Source organism: Stenella coeruleoalba (assembly GCF_951394435.1).
Source record: "Stenella coeruleoalba genome assembly, chromosome: 8".
NCBI classification, from domain to species: domain Eukaryota; kingdom Metazoa; phylum Chordata; class Mammalia; order Artiodactyla; family Delphinidae; genus Stenella; species Stenella coeruleoalba.
The window spans coordinates 711,106-724,462 of record NC_137154.1 but is presented as its reverse complement, the minus strand read 5'-3'; the positions used below and the strand labels follow the sequence as shown (position 1 = coordinate 724,462).

Sequence of the window (13,357 nt, the reverse complement as noted above, 5' to 3'; positions counted from 1 at the left end):
TGGTGTGTGCCGGCCCCCTGCTCAGAGGTGAGTGACAACGGGGCCGCTGCCCGCTGAAGAATTTTCCAAAGGCCGGGTCCTGATAAAGCAGCGCCCCAGATCCTGTTTGGCCACCCCTGGACTGGCTGGCCGTGGCAATTACCAGACGGGAGCGTGGGGCACAAGCAGGCGGGGCGGGGCAGGGCCCCTGGCCCCTATATAAGGCGTCGGGGGGAGGCCACTCGGGCCGCACAGGTGCAGCAGCCTGCCCAGTGCCCCGCGGTGGCCGCTGTCCTCTCCGCGCCATGCTCGGGCCCCAGCTGCTGCTGCTTCTCTCCTGCGGGGGTGCCCTGCTCAGCGCCGGTGAGTGGGGGGCTGCAGGCCGTGCACCAGGGTCGGCCAGACACCCTCAGAGGACTCCTGCACGTGGGAAGTCCTCCCAGGCCTTCTCGCCTCTGCGGCTTGGCCGTGGGGACGCTGCTGAATGGGAAGGGGAGGCGAAGCCAGGCCCAGGAGGCTTCTCCTCGCTCTGTGGCTGCCCCACACTTGCCGAGGCCCAGGTCTCCGCCGGCGGCCTCGGAGCCTGGCCCAGCCCGTGGGAATCAGAGGGGACGGGCAGTCTCCTCCACGGTAGTGGGTGCGGCAGACGTGGGCGTGCGAGGCAGGGACAGTGCTGGGGCCTCAGCGCTCAGAGCCTGGCCCTGTCGCTCTCCCCACTGGGCCCTGGGTCCCGAGATGCCTCTGGGGGTCCCCAAGGGGCAGCCAGAGGGCGTGAAGGGGTCCTTGTGGGCCTTGAAGTCCAAAAACTCAGGGAGAGACCCCGGCTCCACCGGGTCCTGGCTGCGAACAGACACACCACGAAGTGGGCTCTGGGCCTCAATTTCTAGGTCTGTACGAGTGTGGGCGATGCCTCCCTTTTGTGTGGCTGCCGTGAGGACTGAAGACCTGGGAGGCTGGAAGGGGCCGCCCCACCCGAGTGCCCCCAGCCTCACCCATCGGGCTGTTGGGACGGGGGTCCCCTTCCTCCTCCCCCAGGTCCCTTCGGCCAACCAACCCAGGCACAGGAGATGCCGCAGGCCTAGGAGGCTCTCACCCCAGCCCCGCCCCACAGGAGGGGCCAGCCCCAAGGGGTGCCCAATGGCCCGGGGGAATCCCCTTCCTGCTGACTGCAGGCACCCGCCCCAGAGCTCCGGTCTCCAAGCCAGCGGGACTCCTCCTGCCTGCCTCCTAGGTCCTTGCCCCGCTGCCCGGTCCTTGCCCCGCTGCCCGGTCCTTGCCCCACTGCCCGCTCCTTGGCGGCCCCAGAGCCCCACCAGCCTCAGCTAGCAGCCAGGGAGAAGCGCCAGGCCTGCCGTCTGGCCATGGCCCAGGCGCTGGGGGCAGGCTGGGGGCTCCGAGTCGAGCGGGCCTCCCCTGGGCCCGTTCCACCCCTTGCCTCCCACGAAGCCCCATCCCCACCCCCAGGCCCCAGCTTTCCCACCAGGGGTGGTTCTGAGCACTCAGGACCCCTGCCCATCCAAGGCCGCCTCCCTGGGCCCATCCCTCGCCCTGGAGACCCCCAGACCTGGACCCAGAACCAGGGCGACGAGGGAGGTGTTCGGGAGCCAGTGGGGCAGGGTGTAGGCCAGCAGGTGTAGTGAGGGGCATGGCTTTGGGGAGCCATGGGGGTCCAGGCTGTGAACGCTGCACGGGGCAGGGGCGGGGCCTCGCCACGTTTCAGCAAACACTCTTTGAGCACCGATTCCGTGCTGGCATGGGGAGGCGGGGAGCGAGAGACAGGCCCTGCCCTCCTGGACCAGAGGCCTCAAAGCACAAGTTCAGACATCAGGATCTTGGGGGCTGGGGATTAAGGGACAGAGGCCCCTGAGCCGGGCCAGGGTTGACCCAGAACGGGCAGGGCAGGCAGGGCTGCCAAACGTGCAGAAGGAACAAACAGCGTGTGCTCCAGCCACCACAGGGCGCATCCAGGGGCTGAGAAAGGCCAGGGGCGGCGGACCGGCCCGCCCTGCAGGCCCCGCGGGTCCCAGCCAGGGAGCTGAGCGCGGTGGGAAGCTCAGACAGTCCCAGGCGAGGAGCAGTGACGCCGCTGGGGGGCTGTCGTTCAGACAGCGGGGCCGCAGGGCCGGGCGGGGACCAGGCGGAGCCAAGGGCCGAGCGCAGCGAGCTCGGGAGGCTGGTGCTGGGCGACAGGCGAAGCACGGGAGGGGCCGCTGCGAGTGGGCACCTGGGAGTGGCCCTCGGGGGCCAGTGGGCGCGACTCTAGGCGTCGGGGGCCCAGTGGTGAGCCGAGAGGAGGGGCCCCAGGCATGGATGGGCGTGGTGGGCACTGCAGAGGAAGGCGGCCAGGTGTCACCTCCCGCCCGGCCTGGGGACCCTGTGCCGTCGGGCAGGCACCCCTGCTCCCTGGCGTCACCCAGAGAAACAACACCAGCAGCGACCAGCACCGTGACTCGGGAGGTCAGTGCCACCCAGGAAGGCACAGACCCCGGGGAAAAGGGGGCGCGGCGGGGAGCAGCAGGGACGGGACCCCGGGGGCCGCATTCAGCGATGACTCTGCCGCCCGCCGGCGCTGGGCCTCATCTCCCACAGGGCCCACGGGGCCGCAGGGAGCACTGCAGCAGGGCAGGGAGAGGGTAGGCGAGGCTGGGCCCGTGCCTGCTGCCCCGACGGTCGCCGCAAGCAGCGTCACCGGGCGTTTCTCCGGCAACGGCCAGAGCGCCGGGAAGCTGACAGGGAGGAAGGAAGCAAAGAAACAGCCCCTTTTAGGGCCCAGAAGAGGGAGAAGTCCTCCGCGGGCCTCAGCCTCACTCAGCCTCTGAGCTGGCGGCAGAGCGCGCACGGACCCCAGAGGGAGTGGACCCGAGGTGGGCTGGGCTGGGAACTCGGCGGGTGTAGCCGGACAGCGGCACGCCACCGGCCAGGTCACCCACAGACGCCCAGGCACCCCTGCCCAGCTCTCCCTGGCCCTCCCGCCACTTGCAGACCACCGAACCCCTCTGGGCTCAGGGCTCCTCACCCCCACCTGCAGCTACTACCCCCCATGAGGCCCACACGGGAGCCCACGGGGAGCCAGCGCAGCCAGGAGCCCCTTTATCACACGCCACCTGCGTGCGCGGCGCCCAGGCTTCTCTGGGGAGCGAGCCAGTGCCTGGAGCCCGGCGGGCAGACCTGCAGGTGCCGCGGGACAGACGACGCCACGGACAGCCGGGGCCCAGCTCGCCCAGCCCTGAGCCCCACTCTCGGGACCCCATCTCCCCAGGGACCTCCCGGCTCCCAGCGTCTGCGGCCGCCCCCCACTCACTGCCCTTCCACGCGTGCGTGTGCCTGGGGGCGGGGCCTCATCCCCACCGTGTCCCCAGCCCCAGCAGGTGACAGCTCAGAGAGGCCCCTCTGAGGCAACCAAAGGAAAGGACGGCGGGGACGGCGGAGCTTGTGCAGCCCAGGAGCAGCCCTGCTGGCACTCCCCGCACTCCCTGCCGTGCCCCGGGCCTGGCTCACCCGAAACACGAAACACGCTGCCGGCCACGGCCCTCGAGCAGAGCTGGGCAGCCCCACACTGACCGCGGGCCCTGTCCACGCAGGTCTGGACGACAGCTCCTTGGTGCCCCCAGGCCTCCGGAGGCTGAAGGACTCCCCGCAGACAGGTGAGGGTCACGGCAGCCCCCTGTCCCCGTGTCCACCGGCCATGGCCCTGCTACAGGGTAACCGTGTCTGGTGTTTCCACAAGGGCCTCCAGCTATGGAAGAGCCTCAGACCACCCTCACCCGGGGGAGACAAGCCCCTGCTGCCCCTGCTGCCCCTGCGGGATGGGGGCTAAGCTGCAGCTTCACGTGCCACAGACCCCAGGGCTGATGGGGCCACAGACCCCAACCACATCAGAGGCCTGCCCTCCCGCAGGCAGGGGATGGGTGTGGGGCGCGGGGCCCTTCTCCCGCCCACCCCAGGAGGGCCTGGAAATTGGGAGGCCTCTTGTCTGCCAGTGTGGGCTCCCCGGGGCCCCAGACCTGCCCCACCAGCCGGGAGGACGCAGGGCCCCGAGACCCCGCCCGCTCCCTCCGCAGCTCCAGACAGGGGCTGGTGCTCCACGTGGGGGCCCGGCCACTTCACCACCTTCGACGGCCACACGTATGACTTCTCGGGGACCTGCAACTACATCTTTGCGGCCATGTGCAAGGATGCCTCGTCCACCTTCAGCGTGCAGCTACGGCGAGGGCCGAGCGGGAACATCTCCCGGGTCATTGTGGAGCTGGGGGCCTCTGTGGTCACTGTGCAGAAGGCGGTCATCTCCGTCAAGGATGTGGGGTAGGCTGCAGAGCCGGGCCGGGCGGCTGGGGCCCCTAGGGGCGGCCGCTGACTGCTGTCACCCTGCAGGGTCGTCAGCCTGCCCTACACCAGCAACGGGCTCCAGATCACACCCTTTGGCCAGAGCGTGCGGCTGGTGGCCAAGCAGCTGGAGCTGGAGCTGGTGGTCATGTGGGGTCTGGGCGCCCACCTCATGGTGAGGACACAGCAGGGGACTGGGTGGCGGAGCTGCCCTCCTGGGGATTGGGGCCAGGAGCCTGGGCTTTTTGTTGGCTCAGTTCCCTCCATCGAGCACGAATGGAGGTCCCCTGGGAGGAGCCGGGCGGACAGACCCTGGGGTGGCATGGTGCCAGGACCCTCCCCGTGAGGGGTGCTCTGGGCCCCTGGAGCAGGCGTGAGCAGCTTCCGAGGGGTCCTGGGGCCCTGGGAGTCCTGTGCGCCTCCCCGCCCACCCGACGGCGGTGCCCTGACCCCTCCAGGTCCTGGTGGAGAAGAAGCACATGGGCAAGATGTGTGGGCTGTGTGGGAACTTCGACGGCGAGAAGGCCAATGAGTTTCTGAGCGAGGACGGTAGGTGGGGGGAAGTGGTGGAGAGACCCCTCTGTGGCCCAGCAACCATGGTGCTGACCCTGCCCCACCCCTCACCCCAGGGCAACTCCTGGAACCCCCTAAGTACGCCGCCCTCCAGAAGCTGGATGACCCCAACGAGATCTGTGCCTATGAGGCCATCCCCAGCCCCCGGGTCCCGCAGGCAGAGAACGTACGTGAGGCGGTCGGGCTCCCCGGGGCCAAGGGGGCCCTTCAGCCAGGGTGGGGCCGGCTCACGGGATCTGGCAGGGTCCCGAGGCCAGCGACACCCCCAGACTGCCAAGTCACACGCGTGGTGTGGGATGTGGCCTTGACACCTATGACCCTGAGTGTCCCTGTGCCCAGGCCCAGACCTGCATCCAGTTGCTGACCCTGGTGTCCCGCGAGTGCAACGTGCCCAAGGAGCCCTTCCTGCTGAGCTGCCAGGCGGACATGGCCACGTGTGCCCAGCCTGGCCGGCACCACTGCAGCTGTGCCACGCTATCTGAGTACTCGCGCCAGTGCAGCATGGCCGGCCAGCCCGTCAACAGCTGGCGGGGCCCTGGCCTCTGTTGTGAGTCCTGGGGAGGGTCGGGGGGAGGGCCAGGGCCCCAGACACGATGCCCGTAATCCCCCCTTGTTTGAGAGACAGAGAAGACCCAGGTGGAGGAGGGGCTGGCCTGAGTCCTCGGCCAGGGTCGGGTGGGTGGCCAGGCCCTGGGCGCCCGACCCCTCTCACAAGGGCCACACGGACCTGCAGCTGTGGGCCAGTGCCCAGCCAACCAGGTGTACCGGGAGTGCGGCGAGACCTGCGTGCAGACCTGCTCCAACCCGCGGCGCAGCTGCTCCGGCTTCTGCACCTTCGGCTGCTTCTGCCCGGAAGGTGAGGACAGCTGCTCTCCCGGGACCCTTGCAAAGGAGCCTGGAGACAGGGCATCCGCTCCGCCCACACCGATGCTCGGAACCCCCAGACACTCTGCGGGGGCTTGGCCCGGGGAGGGCTCTGCGTTCACGGTGCTCACAGACGCCCCGGGCCACGGCCGCATGTGCCAGTCGGCGGGGAGTAAGGTGGTGGGCAGAGGCGGGGTTTGCGCTGGACAGGGCCCGCTGCCCAATGAGGAGCGGCACCTAGCACGAGGGGGCGGGAGGCGGCGAGGCAGGCGGGGCTGAAGGCGGAGGCTCTCCTGGGGCACCCCCAGCCCCTCCCCCTGGGCGGGACAGGGTGGGGGAGGGGCTGCCCAGCAGGAGGGCGGGAGGGGTCTCCGCGCCCGCAGCCCCAGGAAGCCCCTCTCCCGCAGGTATGGTTCTGGACGACATCTCCAAGAACCACAGCTGCGTGCCTGTCCCCCAGTGCCCCTGCATGCTCAGCGGGGTAGTCTTCGCCCCTGGGGAGGTCACGACAGCCGCCTGCCAGACCTGGTGAGCGCAGGGCAGCAGGAGGGGCGTGCAGGCAGGCTGGGGGCAGGGACGGGGATGCGGCGGCCTCAGCCCTGGGGGCCATCTGGGTCACGCCTCCTCGCCCACAGCCGGTGCTCTGGGGGCCGCTGGGAGTGCGCGGAGCAGCCCTGCCCCAGGCGCTGTGCCCTGGAGGGCGGCTCCTTCGTCACCACATTCGACGCCAGGCCCTACCGCTTCCACGGCACCTGCACCTACATCCTCCTCCAGGTAGGACGCAGCCTCCGCCTGGGGGCCGCCACGGCGGGTCGCCGTGACAGCCCGGGCCCCCTGTGCTGAGCCGCCCCTCCTCCCAGAGCCCCCAGCTCCCCGACGGGGGCTCGCTCATGGCCGTGTACGACAAGTCTGGGTACTCGCACTCGGAGACATCGCTGGTCGCTGTCATCTACGTGTCCAGCCAGGTGAGGCCACCCCACCTGCCACCTGCGCCCACCCGGGGCCCCAAGCAGATGCGTCCCAGCTCCCCCTCCACCCTGCCTGGCCCCAACTCCCAGCCCCCCGTAACTCAGCCACCCTCCCCGCAGGACAAAATTGTGATTTCTCAGGACGAGGTGATCACCAACAACGGGGACACCAAGCGGCTGCCGTATGAGACTCGTAGGTCCTCAGCTCCCCCCCAGCACCCGGGGCCTCCCGAGCCTGCCCCCAAAGCAGGCCGCCTGCTGAGGCCCCTGTCCCCTCAGGCAACATCACGGTCTTCAGGCAGACATCCACCCACTTGCAAATGGTCACCACCTTCGGGCTGGAGCTCGTGATCCAGCTGTGGCCGTTGTTCCAGGTGTACATCACTGCCGGGCCCCAGTTCAGAGGCCAGACCAGAGGTGAGTCCCTCCCCCGCTGCCCCGTCCCCACCCAGCTCGGCCACTCCGGAAGAGGAGGGGCCCGGCAGAGCCCTGCTCTGACCCAGGTGTCGGGCACTCACGGCCCAGGCCGGCTCCACCTGGCCGGCTGGTCCTCCCAGGCGTGTAGCCAGCCATGGCCTCTCGCCCGGGGTGTGGTTAGGGGAGAAGACGGGCCTTGGGGAGGGCGGGGCAGGACAGGGGCATGGGCCAGTCCACCCTCACGTCCGGCCGGCCCAGGGCTCTGCGGCAACTTCAACGGGGACACGACAGACGACTTCACGACCAGCATGGGCATCACCGAGGGCACCGCCTCGCTCTTCGTGGACTCCTGGCGGGCAGGGAACTGCCCAGCCGCGCGCGAGCGTGAGACCGACCCCTGCTCCATGAGCCAGCTCAACAGTGGGTGCCATCCAGGAGGGCTGCGGGGTGGGCGGGAGGCCCCGGCGGACGGCTGACCCACGCCGGCCTGCCCCCCAGAGGTGTGCGCGGAGACCCACTGCGCGGTGCTGGTGAAGAAGGGCACGGTGTTCGAGAGGTGCCACGCCGCCGTGGACCCCAAGCCCTTCTACAAGGTGGGCGGCCCCGTGGGCAGCGGGGCGGGGGTGGCGCAGGGGGCACCCTCGGGGTCCCGGGTGGGCACCCACGGCCCCTGTCTGCCCACAGAGGTGCGTGTACCAGGCCTGCAACTACGAGGAGACCTTCCCGCGCATCTGCGCCGCCCTGGGCGACTACGCCCTCGCGTGCACCTCACGGGGCGTCCTGCTCCCGGGCTGGAGGAGCAGCGTGGACAACTGCAGTGCGTATGGGCCGGCGGGGCTGGTGCCGCCCCCCACACCCCCGCACCGGGCCTGACTCCGGGTCCCCCGCAGGCACCCCTTGCACAGGCAACCAGACGTTCAGCTACGACAGCCAGGCCTGTGGCCGCACGTGCCTGTCTCTGTCCGACCGCGAGGTCGAGTGCCACCCCAGCGCCGTGCCCGTGGACGGCTGCAACTGCCCCGAGGGCACCTACCTGAACCACAAGGCTGAGTGCGTGCGCGAGGCCCAGTGTCCCTGCCTCCTGGACAGCTCCAAGCTCATCCTGGCCGACCAGTCCACCGTGGTCAATGGCGTCATCTGGTGAGCGAGGGGTCCAGAGGGTGGCCGCCCGGCCCGCAGCCCAGCCCAGGCGGCGCTCACCGGGCCTCTCTCCCGCAGCTACTGCGTCAACGGGCGGCTGAGCTGCCCGGCACAGCCTCAGATGCTCTTGGGTACGTAGCTGTAGCCGAGGCTGGCGGAGCTGGACTGTGGGTGCCTCGGCCCCTCTGGGCCCGCCTCACCCCATGCCCCTTGTCTCTGCAGCAACCTGCTCGGCCCCCAAGACGTTCCAGTCCTGCAGCCAGTCCTCGGAGGACAAGTTCGGGGCAGCCTGCGCTCCCACCTGCCAGATGCTAGCCACCGGCACCCCCTGTGTAAGACCAGGTGGAGCGAGGGCAAGAGTGCTCCGCGGAGGGCAGGCTCCACTGCCCGGGGCGCCGGGGACACCCTGGGTTAGACGTTCCCACGGCGGACGCCCCGACATCTTCTCCTTGGCCCACAAGAAGAGTCCCACAGACCCCTCACGAAAGGCGGGCCATGCTCCATCCCCACCGTCCCATGATGCGCGTGACCGGTGGCGTGGCCGCCGGGTGTGCTCCTTTGTGGGCTCCCTGAGGACCGTGGGCCCTGCCAGCTTGAGGTGAGGGTACACCAGCCCAGCCATGCCGCAGAGGTGATGCCCCTCAGAGAGGGGCAGCTGTGCTAAGGGAAGGCCCAGAGCAGGATGGACACAGGGAGCAGGTCTGGGGAGAACGCTGGGGAGTCTCAGAAGGTCCCAGGGCTGCGGAGGCAGCTAGCAGGGCCACCCTCCAGGGGCCACTGACCCTCCTCCCTGCAGGTGCCCACCAAGTGTGAGCCTGGCTGTGTCTGTGCCAAGGGGCTCTACGAGAACGCCAGCGGACAGTGCGTGCCCCCCGAGGAGTGCCCGTGCGAGTTTGCAGGCGTCTCCTATCCCCAGGGCGCCGAGCTCCACACGGACTGCAAGAGCTGGTGAGCCACAGCCCTACCCACAGGCCTGGTGGCCCAACTGTCCTTGAGCCCTTGGGGCGGGCAGGGGCCCCTACCAACCCACGAGGTCAGGGTCCTGCGGGGGTGCGTGTGCCCCAGTCACCCCAGAATGCCCTGCTCCTCCCACAGCACCTGCTCTAGGGGGACGTGGGCGTGCCAGCAGAGTGCCCGCTGCCCATCCACCTGCACCCTCTACGGGGAGGGCCACGTGGTCACCTTCGATGGGCAGCGCTTCGTGTTCGATGGCAACTGCGAGTACATCCTGGCCACGGTGAGTGCTGGCCTGGGCCACGGGGGGCCACGGGGGGCCTGGGGGGCCACAGGGCCAGCTCCTCCTCAGCGCCGTCTCCCCACAGGACGGCTGCGGTGCCAGCGACTCGCAGCCCACCTTCAAGATCCTTACAGAGAATGTCGTGTGCGGGAAGTCGGGCGTCACCTGCTCACGGGCCATCAAGATCTTCCTGGGGGTGAGCAGGCAGGTGGCCTTCCCAACCTCCCCCCAGGGCCCCAGGGCCTGGCCTCTCGGGGCCCTCACGGCCCTGTGCCCTGGCCTCCACGCCCACATCATGGCAGCAGTGTCCCCGGAACTGGACAACCGTACAGCAGGTAGGGGTTCTCCCACAAGCCTGACCCTCAGCCCTCGACACAGTTTCCAGCATGTTCTGGAACCTTCTGCCGACAGAGGGCTCTAGAGGGCAGACCCCGCAGGCCAGGGCTGGCCCTGCCATGGAGAGCTCAGGCCGGGAGGCAGAGCCCAGCGGCATTTAGTGGCCACCCAGGACGTGGGCAGGCATCCTGTGACAGCCGCACCCCACAGGGCCTGTCCATCGTGCTGGCGGATGGGAACTACACAGTCAGCGGGGAGGACCCCGGTGTGCACTTCCGGGTCAAGGCCGGCTCCCTGCACCTGGTGCTGGACGCCACCGTCAGCAGCACGTACAACCTGACCCTCATCTGGAACAAGCACATGGCCGTCTTCATCAAGATCGCCCGTGCCTCCCAGGTACCGCCGCCCCTGCCCCACAGCCCCAGGGAGTGCTGAGTCCCTGCCTGCCGGCCGCCTGACACCAGCCCCCGCAGGACGCCCTCTGCGGCTTGTGCGGCAACTACAACGGGAACATGAAGGACGACTTCCAGACACGCAGCAAGTACCTGGCGTCCAGCGAGCTGGAGTTCGTGAACTCCTGGAAGGAGAGCCCGCTGTGCGGGGACACCACCTTCACGCAGGACCCCTGCAGCCTCAACGCCTTCCGTCGCTCCTGGGCTGAGCGCAAGTGCAGCATCATCAACAGCCAAACCTTCGCCGCCTGCCATGGCCAGGTGCCCCCCCAGTGCCCTGTGCTACCCTGGCCGGCGCCCCGGGCTCAGCGGCCAAGCCGTCAGGGCCAGGTGCCCCCCCAGTGCCCGGTCCTACCCTGGCCGGCGCCCCGGGCTCAGCGGCCAAGCCGTCAGGGCCAGGTGCCCCCCCAGTGCCCTGTGCTACCCTGGCCGGCGCCCCGGGCTCAGCGGCCAAGCCGTCAGGGCCAGGTGCCCCCCCAGTGCCCGGTCCTACCCTGGCCGGCGCCCCGGGCTCAGCGGCCAAGCCGTCAGGGCCAGGTGCCCCCCCAGTGCCCTGTGCTACCCTGGCCGGCGCCCCGGGCTCAGCGGCCAAGCCGTCAGGGCCAGGTGCCCCCCCAGTGCCCGGTCCTACCCTGGCCGGCGCCCCGGGCTCAGCGGCCAAGCCGTCAGGGGAGGGCTAGCCGGGAGGAGCCCGGCCCCGCCCTGACGCTGAGAGTCGGCCCCCGCAGGTGTACCGCCTGCCTTACTATGAGGCCTGCGTGCGCGACACGTGTGGGTGTGACACCGGCGGGGACTGCGAGTGCCTGTGTGACGCTGTGGCCGCCTACGCCAAGGCCTGCGTGGACAAGGGCGTGTGCGTGGACTGGCGGTCCCCAGACTTCTGCCGTGAGTCCCACTCCTGCCCAAAGGCCTCCGCGGGGCCACAGGCGGAATGTCCGGCTGCAGCGCTTCCCCCGGGCAGGGGGCGGGGGGCGGGCAGCACCCCCAGGGAGGCAGAGGCACCCTGAGCCCGCTGGCAGGTGCGGGCTCCCGGGCCGGCTCTGCCGCCTGACGGTGCCCTTCTCCGCAGCCATCTACTGCGACTTCTACAACACCCACACGCAGGTGGGCGGCGGCAAGTACCAGCACGCCCAGGAGGCCAGCTGCACATGGCACTACCAGCCGTGCCTCTGCCCCGCGCTGCTGCAGAGCTTCCCGGGGCCCAACATCGAAGGTACTGGGCGCAGAGAAGGAGACGGGAGGAGGGGAAGGCCTGCTGGCGGGTGGGATGTGGGGGTGTGTCTGACAGTGGGGACCCAGGCAGGCACTTGTGCCTGGGGATCGGGGGAGAGGCCAGGAGAGCCGGGGCTGGGGGGGCGACCAGGCCTGGGGAAAAGGGGCTTCTGCTTCTGGACACTGAGGTCTGGCTGTTCTCTGCACACCCCCCTCAGGCTGCTACAACTGCTCCCAGAACGAGTACTTCGATCACGACAAGGGGATGTGCTTGCCGTGCAGTAAGCTCAGTCCACTGCCCAAGAACCCCCCACACCCCCGCCCAGAGCTCGCAGCTCCTGCCCAAACTGGCCAGCCTCCCAGCACCCCCACTCCCCAGGGGCACAGCCAGAGACACAGGGAAAGGGACTGGCCCTCGCCTCCCTTCCCCTCCCCAAGCACCCACTCACCCAGCCTGCAGCCACAGGGCACACCCAGGCCCCGCCAGCCTGCTGGGGTGTGTGGGTGCAGAGCAGGGACCTCCTGGGAGTTCAGCAGCAGGCGGCCCGGTGGGCACTGGACACTACCTGCAGCTACCCTTGGGCAGCACCCCGGCTGGCCCCTCCACTCCCTGCCAGGCCGTCGGTGCAGAGGTGGGAGGAGGGGAGAGAAGACGGGGAGCAGGGGTCCCGGCACTTCTGCGGTAGCTCCATCCCCCGCGTCCTCTGCCTCACACCCTGGGGACACAGCCGAAGGCTCTGAAGGGCCCAGGCAGGCGGAGACGGGGCGGGGAGGCAGCACCCCCCACCGCCCCTCCTCTTGCGGCGTCATCACCCACCGTGCCGCTGCCCACGGCAGGTGACTGCACACATGCCAGGGCCGAGGTGAAGCAGGCTCTCTCCCGGGGCTCCTCCCCGGCTCCACCAGCCAGGCTGCAGCCAGCCCAGCCTGTGTCTGTCCGCCCAGCGGCCGCAGCCAGGCTTGCGGGCGTGGGGCGGGGCAGGGTGTAGCTGCGCTGGCCCTGGGCTGCTCGGCACGGTGGGGGCGGCAGGTGCTGACCAGGAAGTCAGACGGGAGGGGCTCGGTAGGCCCCACTGGGCCCTGCTGCCTGGCCACCAAGCACAGCAGGGCCAAAGGACACACGCCCTGCCGGGAGCCCCCACTGCCATGAGGGCCGCTGCCCAGCCCGCGTGGCTTGGGGCCCAGCAGGGAAGTGAAGGGCTCCTCCCAAAGGGTGTGCCAGAGCAGCTCCCTACCCCACAACAACAGCGTGTGTGCCACACTCAGGCTCCCACAGCACGGAAACCAGGCCCACCACAGCCGCGGCCAGCATCACAGTGACCCCCAGCACCCCTGCGCTGAGCTCCACCAGACCCTCGCCAAGCTCCCCGGCCACACCTGAGGCCCCGACCCGGACACCCAGCCTTCCGGCCACGCCAACGGCCACAGCCACAGCCCCCACCGCCCAGACACAACCAACAGTCCCCTCAGGAGGTAGGGCCCCCGGGCCAGGGCCCCGGGGTGGGTGAGGAAGCACCCGTGGCAGTGCGGACGGGGCTGAAGGGGATGTCGGGCGCTGTTCCCTGCAGATTTACCTCAAACCACCTCCACCGTCACCACACGGGCCACATCGGCGCCGACCACCACGGCCACTCGAAGGCCAACAGCCACGGCACCCACCGTGACCCAAGCCACAACACAGCCCACAGGATCCTCCCACGACACAGCCACGCGGTCCACAGCTCGGTCCACGGCGCGAACCACAGCAGCCCCACCAACCCCGGCAACATCAGGGACCTCCACAGTGTCCCCCGCAAGTAAGCATGCCACCACTGCCCGTCCCCACAGAGGGGCCTCAGCGGGGCAGCCCCAGCACC

At 69.9% G+C, this 13,357-nt stretch overlaps 1 protein-coding gene across 1 annotated transcript; it reads left to right on the top strand.

Annotated features, from left to right (window-relative positions):
• Nucleotides 1-284: 284 nt before the first annotated feature.
• MUC6 (mucin 6, oligomeric mucus/gel-forming) lies at nt 285-13,301 on the top strand (the record flags this gene model as incomplete). The annotated part of the gene is made up of 31 exons (XM_079928326.1): nt 285-342; nt 1,444-1,586; nt 2,370-2,612; nt 2,962-3,153; nt 3,239-3,293; nt 3,561-3,623; nt 4,041-4,281; nt 4,351-4,477; nt 4,761-4,851; nt 4,932-5,041; nt 5,215-5,422; nt 5,609-5,731; nt 6,147-6,267; nt 6,375-6,513; nt 6,600-6,704; nt 6,828-6,900; nt 6,987-7,124; nt 7,383-7,544; nt 7,623-7,717; nt 7,809-7,941; nt 8,015-8,264; nt 8,343-8,395; nt 8,487-8,596; nt 9,061-9,212; nt 9,360-9,501; nt 9,587-9,697; nt 10,048-10,233; nt 10,311-10,550; nt 11,018-11,174; nt 11,359-11,689; nt 13,070-13,301. 31 exons carry the CDS (start codon nt 285-287, stop codon nt 13,299-13,301), a joined length of 4,584 nt encoding a protein of 1,527 aa, XP_079784452.1.
• Between the last annotated feature and the right edge of the window lie 56 nt (nt 13,302-13,357).